The sequence below is a fragment of the Typopeltis vanoorti genome, chromosome 3 (assembly GCF_054136105.1).
Source record: "Typopeltis vanoorti isolate ZY-2024b chromosome 3, IOZ_Tvanoo_1.0, whole genome shotgun sequence".
Classification (NCBI taxonomy): Eukaryota; Metazoa; Arthropoda; class Arachnida; order Uropygi; family Thelyphonidae; genus Typopeltis; species Typopeltis vanoorti.
In genome coordinates, this window is record NC_143551.1 from 67,248,960 (window position 1) to 67,266,402 (window position 17,443).

The following is a 17,443-nucleotide window of genomic DNA, read 5'->3' on the forward strand; positions in this document are numbered from 1 at the left end:
CACAGTTATTATTAATTATCACGATGACCTGTTCGCAGTTGCATCAGACGCTTCCCTATCAATAAATAGAACTGCCAATACAGATAGCAAAGATGACTAATTTGGTACTTGTTCAATAATCGATATAATTCTACCAAAGAGACATTCGCTACTAACATTTTCAACCCAATGCGATTTCTTCTAAAGTATCTTTAAAAAAAAAAAAAAAAAAGAACGTGCAAGTTATTTTTTCTTTTATTTTTCATGCATCCCACAGAGAGAGAGAGTTTTGAAGGTTTTTTTTTTTTTTTTTTTTTTTTCCAGAATTGACTGTGGCGGTTTTATCTTTGAAGAAATCAAAAATCCCGATGTGGGGAATCTCAGCAGAAAAACCTGAAGCAAGAAACAAAGTAAACAAAGAGAGAAAGAGAGAGAGAATCAACCACATCTCAAAGGAACAATCTGTGTGAAAGCCTCGACTTCAGACCCGCATAAAGAACTCCTATCATTCTCTTTCATGATTTTCTTATTCTAATCGGCCTGTTTTTGGTAGCGTCGCGATGAATGCATTTCATATAAACCCATTAAGTGTATTGCTTTTAACTTTATTATACCTCCTAGTATTATCAGAAAGGTAAACCGCTTTATTCTGTCGCTCAATACCACCTTTTCATCAAGCACCTCTTCTACTGAAAATCCAGACACGAATAGAAGATTTTTTTATATCGTTTATGAAACTGTAATGACCTTTTATGTATTTAAAATATCTTGATTTAACTAATATAAACTAACAGTACTTTAAACTGATTAATAATAGTTATGGGAGTCTGGTTTTATCCTTGACCCGTTATTCAATGACGCCAAGAACAAATAAAACCCAATAGGGGATATTTCCCAACCGTCGCATATAATGATTTTTTCTATGCTTGCTGGGACTCGGTGCCATAGATGTAGCAAGTCTTGATATCCTATGCGAATCATCTATCTTCGTCCATGACGAGCTGACAGTTCTAACAAAATAAACTGCCAGAGAAGTTGAAATTTCTTTAGATAAGAACAAAGGCGTAGTGGAGTGCCAAGCAGAGAATTTTTTTTTTCCACTTCACCCTCCAAAAAATCACACTACCTTAGTATCGTTATATATTAATAGTTTACTTGTGCTTTATCAATCTTTTTTTTTCAGGTATTTTATCTTTTCTATCCCATGATTCAATTATGAAATCAGGTGATGTATCAGCTCTCTATTGTTCAGAGTTGTCTATCATTCACTATGTATACATCAGCAGTTTTCTCTTTATTCACTCTTACGTTGAGACTCTCTCTCTCTCTCTCTCTCTCTCTCTCTCTTTCTTTCTCTCTCTCTCTCTCTCTCTCTCTCTCTCTCTCTCTCTCTCTCTCTCTCTCTCTCTGATGGAATAGCGTAGGAGCTATCGTCAATATAAACACCTGTCAAGTATGTGAACAGACAGATGGGTGGGGGGGGGGAGGTTACTTCGCTCCAAGTTGTAAGAATGTTTCTTTATGCTGTTGGCTACTCAGCGAACCGTGTTATGGGGGATGTTTCGTATTTATTTCACATCTATGAAAGCTCGTGTAACAAAAGAAACACAACTTATCGTGTTGACAAAAAGAAACAGAGAGAAAAAGTAAGGTCAACTATTCATCCATCTTCGCTACTGAAAATATCGAAGTCGAGATCAATCGCAGTTTTCAGATGCATCTACGGAATTATGTTAAAAGAGATGGAAGGTGAAAGTCGAGTGTAGCGATAATTTTCTTCTGTTCCTCACTCGATATTAAATATCCTCACACAAACCAGTTTATTTTAAACGACGTGCAGACACTCATCGTGATGATGTCTGTCGTTTCGTCACCACATTACGAGAATCATCAGGAGTTCCGAACAGAAGTAGCACATTCGTATTTCGTTCTTAAAACAACGGAAACGTAAACAGAAATTAATTTGACTGATCCTATTGGAAGATGAATAACACATTATTCTTGTTAATTACAAATACATCAAAAATTATGCGCATATAATAATAATAATGCATTCTATTATTTGGATTTAATCACGAGCACTAATAGAATCAATAGTAGAGGGGAGTAAGTGTAGCAGTAATTAGGCCTATTAATTATACCACCTTGCTACGTGTCAGGCTACAAAACTGTATCTGCTAAGCCAAACGTGTCCACCAATAGAAGAGACTTATCAAGCATTCAGTGCATTACGTTAATTTAGTTGCCAATAATGCATGTGTTGTGATGGCCCGTTAATCATATGAAATGTCGTTTTAGGTTCTGATTACAGTGAGACTCCAAACAACACCTTCCTTGCTTTATAACAATACTGTTTGCGTGTTTGGTTTGTGTTCAACACAACAAAGATATCACACAACAAATAAGACTAAAAAAAAAAAAAAAAATCACCGCACTAAAAGAGTCAACGCGTATAGCCCATGATCCATCATATCAAATTGTTTATTGCGTGATAATAATACAAAAACAGCTTACTTTATTTAAAAAAAAAAATAATGGAGGAATATCCCACTATACATGAAACGTTGGATTAAAATCGAAGAAAATATTTTATTCCAATCATGAATAACTCAAGTGAGTCTTAATTTAAACTAGTATGAACATATATTCCTATTTTTTTCCTAGTTTCTACTTCAGATAAAATAATTTGTTTTTATTACATAGTATTCGATATCAAAAACTTACGACTTTAAGTCTCATTTGTTCTCAATTACATTATATGTATATACATATATTACTGAATTAATTATCATTGGCCTCACTACGTGTCGCTGCGAGCTCATTGTTATGAAACCAAATATGTTGCTAGTTATGTTTCTATATTTAGTTACCAACATTTAGCAGGTAACAAGCCAAGATTTAACAATGGTCACGTGCATGCTTCATGATCTAATTATACTTATTGCTAAGACTGATTTTTCGACGTCTAAATCAGCTGAAAAATTCAAAACAAAATTATATTTCATATTATAAAAAAAAATAATTATTTAAATTCGTATTTTAATCATAGTTCGGAACTTCGACTGCATGAAAAGACGCAGTCATTTCGAAGATATTTCTGCATTTATATCAGAATTTAAAGAAAGATGGCAACAGATCGTGGCACTCAAGATATGTAGATTACTCCAGGAGATGCTCCACCGAGAATGGCTGCAATATTTTTCATTTTAGCGTCTTATCACCCCGAACCACATTCCCTCATTTTCTTACTAATCTCATTCCCGTGTTCCCCTAGTACCAAAACCACTTTCTCTTTCTATCACTCCGTATTGTTGCGAAACGCCTACCAACGCATGTTTTTAGGCGATTTCATTCTTTAGACGAAGAAAAATTTCTCAGTAATGTAACTTAGTTGGGTAATAACGAAAGGAAGAAAAAAAAATTTAAAACGTATCCTCTCATAACGGAAAGCAACACTAAAGGGGCCACTCAGCCCCTTGCCAATCGATAACATTTTCTTACTGGAATATTTTACCACCCACTAAAAGCAATTTCCCGCACTACCAATTTTGTTGGGAAAAGATGATAGTATATGTATTATATGTAATATGTTATGTTTATCAAAAAAGTTTGTTTATGTATTTATAATTTAATAATTTAATTTATTTTTTAGAAATAATAATAGAAATTATATATTACTTAAATTTTCAAATTTACAAGTAAAATTATTTTAAAATATTTTTTAATTCTAAAAATGTATTATACACCTTAAAACTTTTAATATCATAATATTACAATATGATAATTAAAAGTGGTTATTATACTACACTGGAATCAATTCAAAGTGCATGTTCTCGTCAATTTAAAATCAGTTTAAAGTATAATTTAATAATATTGAAAAATTAATAGAATAAATATGAATTAATGTAAATATTGAAAAATAAATAGAAATTAAGGTAAATATGGAATATTATTAAATAAATACATTCATAAAGCACTTTCACGTACAGACGTGGGGGGGGAGAACAAGCTTAGTGGTATCTTTTAATCCTAAGATCCGTATTTGATATTCATTTATAAAAATATTTTATATATATATATATATATATACAAAAATAATATTTAAATTGTTACAAAATATTCTTAAAAGTATTTAAATTTATCTGAAATATTTTAGTAAAGAAAGAAGAAAGAGTAAACACCCTATCAATTCTCCTATTAGATATCTATGTAATGTCTGGGTCAAATAGCGGTCTTCTATCACATGTTTTCCATAATGACATGATTCATTGTGGATAATTTTTAGCCCTGGCTTTTAAGACAGGAACTATCTCACGTACTCCATCACAGCTCTCAAAACGATGTTAATGGATTTCTATCAATGTATTAAACTCCAGAGACCGTTAACCCTTTCAAATCTCTAGGCCTTTTTTTATGTTCATTTTTAGCAAGACATTCCGATATTCAAAAATGTCAAAATGCGTCGATAAAACCTCTAGATGAATATTTCTAGTGTTTATATTTAATAATATAACATGCAATTCTCATTTGCTTTGAATAATTGACGCCACCACACACACACACACAGATGAAAGTGGTTATCAAAAAGGCATTTATCACTCTCCTCATCCGACAGAGATGGACGCAATCCCAGACACTATATTTAGCTGAAACGGGTAGAGCTAGCTACGTCAAAAATGCTTCAACGCTAGCTTGTTATGTATGTGGTGATCTCACCAAGTAGAACACCTGTTAATAGGGAGTGTGTGGTTCACGGTGTAGCCTTGCATGCTGTAGTGATGTTGGCAGAGACTTAGCTAGCGACGAAGAGGCTCCAGTGTAGCTAAGGAAAGTTTATATCTGCACAATGCGCTAAGTATTATTACACAGAACTTTTTTGTTTGTTTGTTTGCTTCGTTGGTTTATTTGCTCATTGTTGAAGAGGAGGAGCAATGCATAGATTATTAATAGATTGAAAAAAAAAAAAAAAAGAGCACAAACTCACCTAATAAACGACTAGTTGCTGATAAGACAACACACACATGGACCAGAGCACCCACGAAACACAATAATAGTATAGTACGCACATCAACCATATTCAAACACACAAGGAGGGTCAGTATCAGTAGGAATTTTACGGAGTGTCTAAAGTAGCCAGGAAGAAGAATCCATCTACAGCTAAGCCACTCATGACAGACGCTGTTAGCAAATTAGCACAGTTAACAATATTGACCTCTGGCAGACGAACGTCGGTAGCTCTTTCACATCGTACCACTAATGCAAAGAAATAACCAATGGCTGCCAACTGAACAGTGTGCACGTGAGAGACTCTAGTAACAACAGCGTTCACCGGGAGAGCGTGCTAGCGTAGCTAAGACAGCCCCACTGCATTACTAGCGCAGGAGCTCAGAAAACGGTTGGCTCCACTGCAGTACAGTATCTTGGTGTTGTGTGTGTGTGTTTTCTTTTAGCTCACTCTTATCCCTTTCCCCCCTCTCCCTTAAAAATGTAGCGTCTTTTACAGCTCTACTATCATAAAGGGATCTTGCAAACTCCTTTTTGTTCGTTTTAACTCTCGTCAGAACATTCTTTTTTTTTTTTTTTTCACTTCCTTAATCGCTGGTATTCGATAAACTCCGCAAGATTTCAAAATAAAAATTGAAAAATAAAAATAAAAAAATAAGATAAATGAACACCATTAATTAAATAGCTCGGATTACTGGAATGAAGTAGTGCTTAGAACCATTTTCTCATTTTAAACCACTTGTGTTCAAGATAAAAATCAATACGATCAGGTCGTTGGGCTACAAGAGTAGCCCCAAGCTAATCCATTCGCTAGCACTTCGAAAAGCTAAGATTTTTTTTATAAATTGATCAAATTAAATTGGATAGTGATATCTGTGCTTTTATTAAGGCTAACATCTGCATGGTTTTTTTTGTCTGTTTTTCGTGCTTCCATACAAATGGATAGTATTTTTTTTTTATTTGCATTTTTAAAACCGGAATTGGACCAGTTTAATACTTTCATTACAAGCCTAATTTAAACTCCGATTTTGATCTTGTAAAAGTTATTGGGAGGAGAGTTCATTTTTACTAAATCGATAACAATTTGTGCATATTTTTTCGATTATTTCTAAAAGACTTGACGTCTTGCAAAATTCTTGAAATATCAATCCATACAAAATATTAAAAAAAAATAATAAAAAAATCCCGAAATGAAGAAATGTTGCACAATAAAAAAACGAAACTGTTGAAGTTAAACTAAAACGATTACGTAATAAAAGCATCAAATAAAAAATATTTCGACAAAAGAGCTCATTTGGCAATTTTTACGTCAAAAATATAAGATATAAGATTTCTGAGATCTCTTTAGGATCGTCTTTCAATTAGTGCAATACAAAGGCAACTCGTAGCAAAGGTGGAGTAAGTTCTATATGCGTTTTTGCAAATGTAATTGAAATGTGTAAAAAATAAAGACTAACAATTTGATTGAAAAAATCAGTGAAAAATGAATTAGGTAATTAGATTATAAGTTATAAAAACCTAATTATTGAATAATTAGAAAATGAACGCTAATATTGAAATCAGGAAAATAAATAAATAAATAAATATATTTGAGGAAGGGAAATGTGTTATCATAAGATTTATAGCGAATCATTTAAGTAATAAATCACCAACTTAAAGAAAAGTGTCACAAAATGTGGTCTATTGTTTTCTTTTTCATTCTGTTTTTTTTTTTTTTTTTAATATTTGGCTTATTCGATGCATCATTTATCATATCCCCTTTCGAAACCTGACCGCAAAGTAAAGAAGTAAGATCAGGTATAACTTTAACGAGACTAGGTTATGAATAAATGTTAGAACTCCTTAAAAATTACATACATATAAGGTACATAAAGAAGTTAGTTGTATTCTTTTTAAATGTACGTATCCAATAATGCGGGTTTAACAACCATGTAAGGAATTAACTGATGAAAATATTTTAAACGTGTATTTCAGAATGGCATTCTTCTTTGTGACGTCATTACTACAACAGTCGAACTGAGAAGTGTTTTTAGCCTTTTTTTCTTTAACAAAACGTACCCAATGGAAACCAAAATTTATATAATTATAAAAATTTAGTGGAGTTCATAACCACGAAATTTAATGCAATTTTTTTTTGTGAGTTCAAGTTTCATCATTGATTTTTCGAGTATAAATATAAATATAAATATTTATAGCGCTAAGAGATGCAAATTTTAAGATAAGATATGAAGATCGATTTCACGATACTCGAAGTTTAAGTATATCAGAAACACCAAAACTTAAAATATAAGGCGAAGAAGCATATTAAAAAAAAGAAGGTATGCGAAATATAGTTTAAATATCTCTTAGAAAAAAAGTCTTTATTTTATTATAATTATTATTAATTTTAAACATAATATATTAATTATTATTTTATATATTTAAAAGAAATAATTTTAATATAAAAAATTAAGCGAAATTTAAATAATGTACGAGGAATTTAATTCGTAAATTTACAATTCAAAAATAACTACATATTTGTCTTTATTAAATTCAAATTATTAATAATTATGATGAATTTGTTTTAATTAATATTAATCTGTAATAATATCATTAACTTTATTCCTTTAATTAATTCTAATTATTATTAATAACTATCTATCTTTATTTATTGATTTGTTATTTACCTAAACAGAAAGCATTTAATAAATATGAACATGTATTTAATTAAATTAATTTAAGATAACTAAGATTGATTACATTAACAATTTTAATTTAATTATATGAAAATTTAGTTTATATTAATAAAGTAATTTTATTAATATAAATTAATTAAAATAAAATAGATCATTAATCTAAAAGTATTTAACAATAATGTAATATTATTTTAATAAAAATTAATTTATAAAATAAATATTAAAAAATAAATATTAAAAAATAAATTTATAATAAATAAATTGTATTAATTAATATTATGTAAATATCATAGCATTTAATAACGTTTATTACTATTTCTCCATAACAATAGGCATTGAAAAACTTACACCTTTTTTTTTTAATTTTCTATCAAGCTTATAAACCATTTGGACAAATTCCAAACATTATTCGATGCTCACTACGAGTTTATTAAAAACAAAGGGATGATTAAATTATTAAAAGCTTTACGAACTCAGGAAAAAGATACGATCAAATCTGTGGTGGCTGTAATGCCAAATCTAATGAAAGATTTTGACGCTGCTAACCGCAGGATGGTAGAAAAATTAGTCTCTGTTGGCATCCCTAGGCAACGCACATCTTTGGTTTAGAAATTTCCTTTGGAAGAGAATTGCCAGTTGCGAGTATTAGGTCGACAATCAGCAATCCAGGGAAGTTATTACTCTGGGGAACGATTTACTCAAAAACCCGTTGTAATATTTATATTAATGATATCAAGCAGGCTCACTTTAAAAAATCATCTCACTCAATGAGGTAGGAGATGTCCCATTAACTCTTGTTCACACCGTTCTATAAAGTACTGCGCAAATTTACAGCTCTAAGTTTAATTAAAAAATGACTGTGCCCTATTTAGCACTGATTCTAACATTTTATTCATTCCACTTGCACGTCTCCTTCTCCCACGGAAGGGAACCAATCACAGTGATGGCGATGATAATGTTGGGAAGTTGGCAGGTAGACAAATTGAATATTTCCTAGATAATCACAGGTGATTCTAGCAATATAATTGTGTATGTTTTTATATAAATGTCTATGACACCAAAAATAAAATTAGTTTTTTTTTATCGTTGGTGTGAATAAAAAAATTGGATTAATTTCAAGGTTGAAATTTTTTAAATGATTTCTACAAATAAAAAAAAAATTTAAAAGTTCATCCGCCAAATGGACAAATTTTAATGAAATTTGGTATTTGGGATCTCTACTAAGACTGTTTTGACTCCATGAGGGCACCGTTATAATAATAATAATAATAATAATAATAATAATAATAATAATAATAATAATAATAATAATAATAATAATAAATTTTTTTTAATAATAATAATAATAATAATAATAATAATAATTCTCCAATTCGTCAATAAGACGCGTGTGCAATACTGTACCAAGGTGGATTATATCTACACGCAATTGCTTACTGACAGTATCGAGTTGATAAACAGAATTTATCCTTAACAAAACCGTATTGATATTCGTTTATAATTTTATGGAGATCTAAATATCTCTACAGCAGCTGCCCTTAACAACACATTCCATCATTGCATCCCTCCCCCTCCCCGCCTCGCGGAGGTTAAACTTACACGCCTGTAGTTCCTCGTGTTACTTGTTGACCCTCTTCTATGTATCGAGCCACATTCGCACTTCTCAAGTCTCTAAATCTAATGAAGCCTTCATTAGATGCAGTTCGGCAATCAATTTCTCTTTGCTTCATCTAGCATGAGAGGAGATATCTATTCCCCCCCCGAGTATTATTACGTTTCATATTTCCAAGTTTCTTTCTTCTGTTCTTCCTCAATTATTAAAATACATCCGAGTAGGAGATGACTAGCTTCATGCAGAACTAGCATCTGTTCTTGCACGAATGTAAATACGTCAACGAGTTGATTGGATTACAGAAAGCATTAACAATCTCTCTTGGTTTTGTCAGTTAAATTACTGCACTTTCTTCCTAAAGGACCAGCTATTTGCCGTTTGCCATAATTCTTGATTTATTTTCACTTGACATTTGCTATCCAAAACGTTTTGATATTCTGCTTTAGAAAACCGTTATACCTTTAGTAGTCTCATCACCGACGTCTTTGTAATTTAAGTGAATTTTTGCAAAAGTCAGAATTTTTTTCCCCCTCAAACCCGTTTTTTCCTAAATGAATATGGTATAAATATGGTGGCTTAAAGTATCTTCTTCAACAATTTACATTTATTTATCAAGTACACTCATTATCTTTATCTAATTAAAATAAATTCTCTTAAGGATCACACAATATCCCTTTGAAAAAAAATTAAATATCTTGCCTTTACCCTTTATGAATCCACCCTTGTGGATTCATAACTCGTATTGCAAAACACAAGAGAATAATCTCTATAAGTATCTCTACGTCTTACACATCCCTATTCAAACTGAAATTCCTGTTCTGATCACTAAACAATTAGCATTGCAGGTACTTAACTTTGAGTGATAATCCGGAATTAAAATTCATTTAACTGTTATCCCTTGCCAAATGCCATATCACATCAGCATCATCATGCTTGTCAAGGATTTAGGCCTAGCATGGCCTGTTCCGGCCTTAGAAGTCATCGTTGAATCGTTTAAGAGGACGTCCTGGTTTTCCTTTTCCTAATGGCTTGTACTTGAAGGGTTGTTTTGGTAATCTTTCTGTTTTCATTCTTTGAACGTGTTCCATCCATCTATGTTTATATTTTTTAATTTTTTCTATTACTGGTTCTTGGTTTAGTTCTTTCATAATATCTTCGTTTCTTTTGTGATCAAATAGCGTATACTTTGCAGTTTTTCTCATAAACTTCATTTCTGCTGTTGTTAATCTTTATTTGTCATTTTGTTTTACGGTCCAGATTTCACTTCCATACAATAGGGCTGATAGGTTTGGTTTGTTTTTGAACTAGGTTAGGCTTAAATATAGAGTTAATTACACCTGTTATTTTTAAATATTTCGCAATTTTTAGGTTTATATCTTTTTCATTTTCATATGTGATGATACCTCGATACCTTCATGGACAATTTTTATTATTATTTCATTGATGAATATTAAAAATACGATAAATATCCTTGGTTTATCTCTCCCGGATATGACAGTTAATAATTCAATATTATTTGTATTTGATTATTTTCATATATACCAGGATGTTATTTGATGTTTGTCTTTCTTTTAATATGTTAAATAAAATACTTCTTTTAACTCGGTCAAATGCTTAAGTTAACAGAACCAAATTAAGTTCTGTACTTTTCTTAACGAGTCAGTCATAACGTCAATCTTCTATTCAGTTTCTTTGTTGTTGATTTAATTGATGCTAATATGGATCACCATAATCCCTTTTGTATCTCACAAGAAATCTAATCTGTCAACCCCTAACCTCCGCCCGTGGTTTTGGAGACATGCATATCCTGAATTTTTTCCACTCCTGTTTTCTTTACACAAAATACTTCCGACTCCTCATATCAGTGAATCTGCAATTATTCTTAGCTTACCACTCATCTCATCAAAGCCATACTTATACACAGGCGCACGAGGCTCTAGCTGTGGGCCTCGAAAAATTAGGACCAATTTAAGGTCCCAAACAATGAGTTGGGTGCTAAGCACTCTAGCGCCTCGGGAAAAGTGTAAATACTGCCCTGCATCTCATTATTATAAGACTTACTAACAACAAATCTGTGATGAACACCTGAATGCCTTCCTCGCTAAGGTTTTCTTCTTTTTTATGTGAATCCCTGTTGTAGTGCTGTATGTGAGCTAAAGGTTACGTAATCCTACCCTAGAAACCAAAGCCATTTCAGACCTTCAATTAGCGAGATGATAGACTTCTTAAAGTGGTAAAGCTTTTCACTGACTTCTCTCAAATCGGGGAAATATCGAGGTGTTGACGACCTTCTGTGTCTGCAGACGTAGCTAAAGTTGTGCGCTCTTTGCAACAGGAATGAAATGCAACAAACTCAGTATAAGAGTTTTAAGAGGGCCACGACAGAAGCACTTTGTATAACTCTTACATTGCGCTGCTATTTTTATAAAAGTTGTACATTCTGATAAAAGTTCCAATTTTGGATTATGTTTGCAGTAGTCAAAGTGGTAATCACCTTTCTACTTTAGAATTCGCAGAGAAAAAAATATCAAGATAATGAAAAGGTAGCCACTAAGAAGCTAAATTTAGGACCACCCCAATGATATGTGATTTGGATTAAATGTTCGTTGTAACATTGGATTTTTATGGTCCAGTTTTACTCCAAAATTTTAATCGATTCATCATTGAGCCCATTCGGTGTCTGAAAATGTCAAAATTAAGAAAATGCAACCATTTATTAAACGTGGAAAAACCAATCAAAACGTGAGTTTTGCTCATTTGTGTTCTCTCTCGAGAGCAAAGTTGAGGATTTGGAAGATGTCTGTAACAATTATTAGGAAACAATTGTCTGGAGCATGCGCAATTGTTTGAAATCTGCTTTTTTATTTTGATACAGCAGACATTGCAGAGGACACAATACGCAATCAATCTTTACAGAATATGATCTCGCAGTGGCACATGATACAACTTTGAAACCTGATGCAATTGAGCTAGCATTTTCTACTACACATCGACAACACTGCCACCTAGCGGTCAGTCGGGAAATTTTCTGATCATAATTTAGAAAGATGCTATATGGGTCTCAATAATAATAATAATAATAATAATAATAATAATAATAATAATAATAATAATAATAATAATAATAATAATAATAATAATAATAATAATCTGGAGGCTTTTAGAACAGTACTTAATTCTTTCATCAACACAAATATTACTCAGAAGGAATTTCTCCTTGACAGAAAGTTGTAAACCGATGGCACAATTTAGTTAGGGTCTTAATCTACATGGATCTACATGGAACTTTTATTACAAGCCACTTAAGGCCTCTAATAATTGTTTATAAAATTACTGTAATATAGAAGAACAGTTTCTTGTTCTTTATTTCAGTGTATTTTTGTTCTGGTGAATCACTGTTCCCCTCTGTGGAACCTTCAGCCTGCAGTGCAACGTGCGTGTTCGTGTATACGCCAGAACTCCTTTGGACTGGCATGAATATAATGCGTATATCAGTGTCCAAAATAAAATATCCATCTTAAAGCTGTCAGCCATCAAATTCCACCAAGCACAAAAGGACCATTCGAAGTGTGTTTTGAAATGGCGTTTCGTCAACGATACTTTAGCGCTAGTTTCGTAAATTATGGTGTGGGTTGATTTACAGATTCTCAAGTTTCAGTGTTGAGCACGTTACCACGCATAAGTGGTGGCACGCGATTGTTTTTAGGGCAAATGATAACCAGGGGGAAAAAAAAGAGTGCGTGCACGAGGATTTGCAAGTGTCGAGAGGTGCGGTTGAAAAATATTTTTGTCTCTTTCCCAGTGTTCACTTTTAATTGAGGGAAAAAAACGAGTGAAATAACACGAATGGGCTTTGAACCAGATTGATTAAAGGATTAGGAAAGATTTTTAGAATAATTACGGTCATGTTGGACCCGTTATTTGATTTTTTTTTAATGGGTTATCGTTGATTAGAAATTATTTATCTCCTATGAATTTTGGATAAATTCTCTAACTGTTTCAATTCGGATTAACTTAAAAGAAAATATAAACTTTTCTTTTTGATGTTTTTGGGTTGGTTTGACTTGTATTTTAATATAATTGTGTATAAATGCAGAGACCAACCTATTAATGAACTATAGAAACATTGTCAATGTAAAAAAATAACACAAAATAATGTAAGTTGAATGAAGAACTTACAAAGAGGAGGTTGACTACATTTCTATTACTTTAATAACAGTATTCAAATTGCCGCTTATCAATTGCGACCAATCTCCTGATTTTCCATAAGATTGGTCGCAATCTGCTTTTTTCCATATGAAATTGAAATGATTGTAGGATATATTATTATTATTATTATTATTATTATTATTATTATTATTATTATTATTAAGAGAGGCCTTCGGGGAGTCAGGGACTTATCTAGGGAGGCCATATACTACACGCACCAGCTATTATACTTATTCTTGAATTCATTCACACTGCTTGCGCACACCACATCCAATGGTAATCCATTACAATCACGCACTACCCTATAAGAGAAAAATCTAGTCTTCACCCCCTTCTTAGCATCGAAGGATGCCCTCTTGTCCTTTCCCCACCCTCCATAAACTGAAATCCTGTATGACCCTTTCAGTAGTTTGTAAGTCTCAATCATATCACCCCCTCTTTCTCCTGTTTGTTAGTGTCTGCGCTCTAAAAATTCTCAATATGTCTTCATAATCAGTATTCCACAATCCTGATATCATTTTCAACACTCTCCTTTGCACTCTCTCCAATATATCAGAATCACAACGGAAACAGGAGACCAGACCTGCGCATAATAGTCCAAGTGATGTCAAGTGACATCAAAGCCTTTATATCACCGAGTGATATAAAGATGCGAAATGACATCTTTATCCTTATACACACACACCAGCGACTGAATTAGAAACTTTGAGGGCTGATTTCGGATCTCATTTCTAAAGTTTTGGAAATCAGATCCAACAGAATAGGAGGGTTAGTGTGTCGGATCTGATTTCTGAAGTCTGCATAATACGGTATGGACCTACTGTGTTGTGAGTGTAAAGCAGAACAGAATATAAGTTGATCATTATTATTGCGTAACAATGCCACAATGAGTAATGTCGAAGCCAACCAATCACATGCCAATGTAAAGTGCAACTGCCATTTCTCTGTGACGTATACTCCCGTGATTCCATGGCAACAATCGGTTTTGCCTGCATATACCAGGTGGTAGAAAGTAGTCAGCTTGGGTTACTACTGTCATCAGTAAATGATGCTCCACTTTCCAAAATAATGAGTTAAAGGTATCATCATAAACTAGACCCCTTTTAGGGCAGGCAGCTCAGTTGTATTTGCATGTCACCGCAACAATTGTCTAGGCCTTTCACAACGTAATTTACTTTTTTTTGTAATATTATTTACTTAACTGTTTCCTTTTTTAGTGTTTAATTATTTACTTATTGTAAATAATTAGGGAGGCCACATTCTTTTAGCGCCCTCTGATTTGATTGTTGAAAACTCCAGTCTCTTAACAGTACGAAACACCGGATGTGACGTCATGCAAGCACATCACCTCCATCTTAAGCAAAACTTATATTGAGTGGTCTGAAAAGTTCTCGGCCTCGACCATAGATGGCAATACTATCGGCAAGATTTTTTTTTCTAAGTTGGTACATCTGTCATAAGCATCCATGTGAAATTAATTGCAAATCATTCTATCAAGTAGTGTGTTTATACAGCTGTCTGAAGCAAAAATGCTGTCTGTATCCCCTGAAATGGATAAAATTGAGTGTCGTGCGGTTATAAAATTCTTTGTAAAAGAAGGTTTAACGCCAACAGAAATTCATTCCAAGTTCATAAAAGTTTATGAGCACTCTCCTCCTTCGTTTTCGACAAAATTAAGAAATGGGCTGCCGAGTTTAAACGTGGCCTTATCAGCCTTGAAGATGATCCACCCTGAAAGACGTCCAAAAAGTGTAACAACACCAGAAACATTGATTAAGTGCACGATATGGTATCGGATGACCAGCGAGTCAAAGTGCTTGAAATTTCTGAGACTATAGGCATTTCAAAAGAACGTGCAGGATACATTTTGCATGAAGAATTGCAAATAAGAAAGCTTTGCGCAAGATGGGTGCCGTGCTTGCTGACAGCAGATCAAAAACGCACTCGCATGAAAATCTCTGAACAGTGCTTGAAGCGTTTTAACAAGAATAAAACTGGTTTTATGCGTCGATTTATTACTATGGATGAGACTTGGATTCATCATTACACACCAGAATCCAAATAGCAGTCAAAACAGTGGACAGAAGCCGGTTGTTCAGCGCCAAAGAAGACAAAAGTCGGTTCCATCAGCAGGAAAGGTCATGGCATCGGTGTTTTGGGATACTAAAGGCATTTCGTTTATTAATTATCTTGAAAAGGGCAAAACAATAACTGGGGAATATTATTCCGATCTTTTAACCAGTCTAGATGAAATAATTTGTGAGAAAAGATCCGCTTTGCAGAAGAAAAAAATCATCTTTCATCAGGACAATGCACCTGCCCACAGAAGTGTTTTGGCAATGGAAAAATTAAGGGATCTGCACTATGAATTGTTGGAACATCCACCCTATTCCCCAGATTTAGCTCCCTCTGACTTCTATCTCTTCCCTAAACTAAAATTCTTCCTCGGATGTGACGTCATGCAAGCACATCACTTCCATCTTAAGCAAAAACTTATATAGAATTTTTCACAGTTTTGAGATTTCTTCAAATAAGCCGAATATATCTACAGTCTAGTTTGCCGATCCCTTTTATTTATGAAAACAAAGGCTAGTCATTTAGAGACCGCCACGATGGACACAATTTTAGAATACTTTGTACGCCTTTGAACTTCACATACTGGAACATATTTCACATTTTAATCAATGGCAAACCAGCAACACTCTCTCTCTCTCTCTTTTTTTCTCTGTTAGGCACCGTGTTGCATTCCTCTTTAAGTTTGCATTCTTTGACCCGAAGAATATATAAAGCAAGCTGTTCATCTTTTCCTAACATATCTTCATCTCAAGCATGCGTTTTGAATACTATTTACACCAAAATCTTCCAAATGCTAAGGAATAAAATATCCCTTGGAGCTTAAGAAAAGATACGAACGAGATGGTACTCAAGCAGCAATGTGCCCTACCCCGACCCAACCCCCTTAAGTTCGCCTCACTGTATAACTCAGTAGAGAGGAACAGAAGGAACGAATATGAAAATATATTTACTAAGCTTTGTTGCTATCTTTTTATTGCACAAAGGATTTTTGAGGGGAGGGGAGAGAAGGTTAAATGTGGAACTTCTTCCTCCCACCCACCACATCCCCGAACTTTATCCCCGAGGCAGATAAAACCCCCGTCGAATACCAGTTAACAGATATTATACTCACGTCTTTGTAGCATGCTCTTGTGTTTCCTTGTTGCCCGAGGACAATACATCCTAGCAGAGTTCTGGAATGTTTGAGATTTTCTATAGAACTGCCTTGTTCGCTTCTTGAGATAAATTTAATATATAAAGCAGCCGTGAAAACTAATGCGACTCGTTTGTATTCTACTGCCATGGAATCCTTTGGGATAAAGTCAATAATAAGGCTAGTCACGCTGGGATATGAAAAAAAGAAGGCTCTAAACCTAATGGGCGAGATAATATTTGAAATAATATTTACATGGATAGCTAAATATGGTTAAATATATGGGAGATACACAGGATACAAGAATAGGGTAGAAAGGTATACGTGACTGGCTTTCGTATGTAGTCTCCCACATAAACACAAAGCTCCAGCACTTCTTCTTCTATATTTTTAACGGCAGCTGGTTCCGCCATCCGTCTTTATATATTTTATATTAGTTTAACGTTGCTCTTACAGGTTTCCTTCACAGAGAACAAGTAATTCATGTTTGAATAGACGAAAAAAAAAAAAAGTTTTAATATATCTTTGAAGAAAAATAAAATAGACGGTGGAAGATGATAGATGGCGCTTTTGTATAATATCGGCAAATTGTGGTTTGAGTTTTAAAGGATTCTGTTACCATAGGAAAAGATGTTTGAAAGATCTTGGTGTGGGTTAAAAGAGTTTGGGTGTATGCACCCCCCCCCCTTAGAATGACAGTTGTCTCAACTGCCAAAGATTTTCGATACGAGTTTACAACGTAGTCAAAGATTGAAC

General features: G+C 33.3%; 1 protein-coding gene across 6 annotated transcripts in view; it reads right to left on the reverse strand.

The window, feature by feature from the left end:
- The window catches only part of LOC150108232 (adhesion molecule nephrin-like), a 299,319-nt gene extending 294,063 nt beyond the window's left edge, over positions 1–5,256 (reverse strand). For 4 of the 6 annotated variants that reach the window (XM_090415683.1, XM_090415681.1, XM_090415686.1 and 1 more), the window contains exon 1: positions 4,964–5,255. In XM_090415683.1, coding sequence (XP_090271809.1) covers positions 4,964–5,054 — 91 coding nt within the window. In that variant the 5' untranslated portion in view covers positions 5,055–5,255. Of the gene's footprint in view, positions 1–4,963 lie in introns of all 6 variants that reach the window. The other 2 variants (XM_090415684.1, XM_090415682.1) reach the window with 1 other exon arrangement.
- Between the last annotated feature and the right edge of the window lie 12,187 nt (positions 5,257–17,443).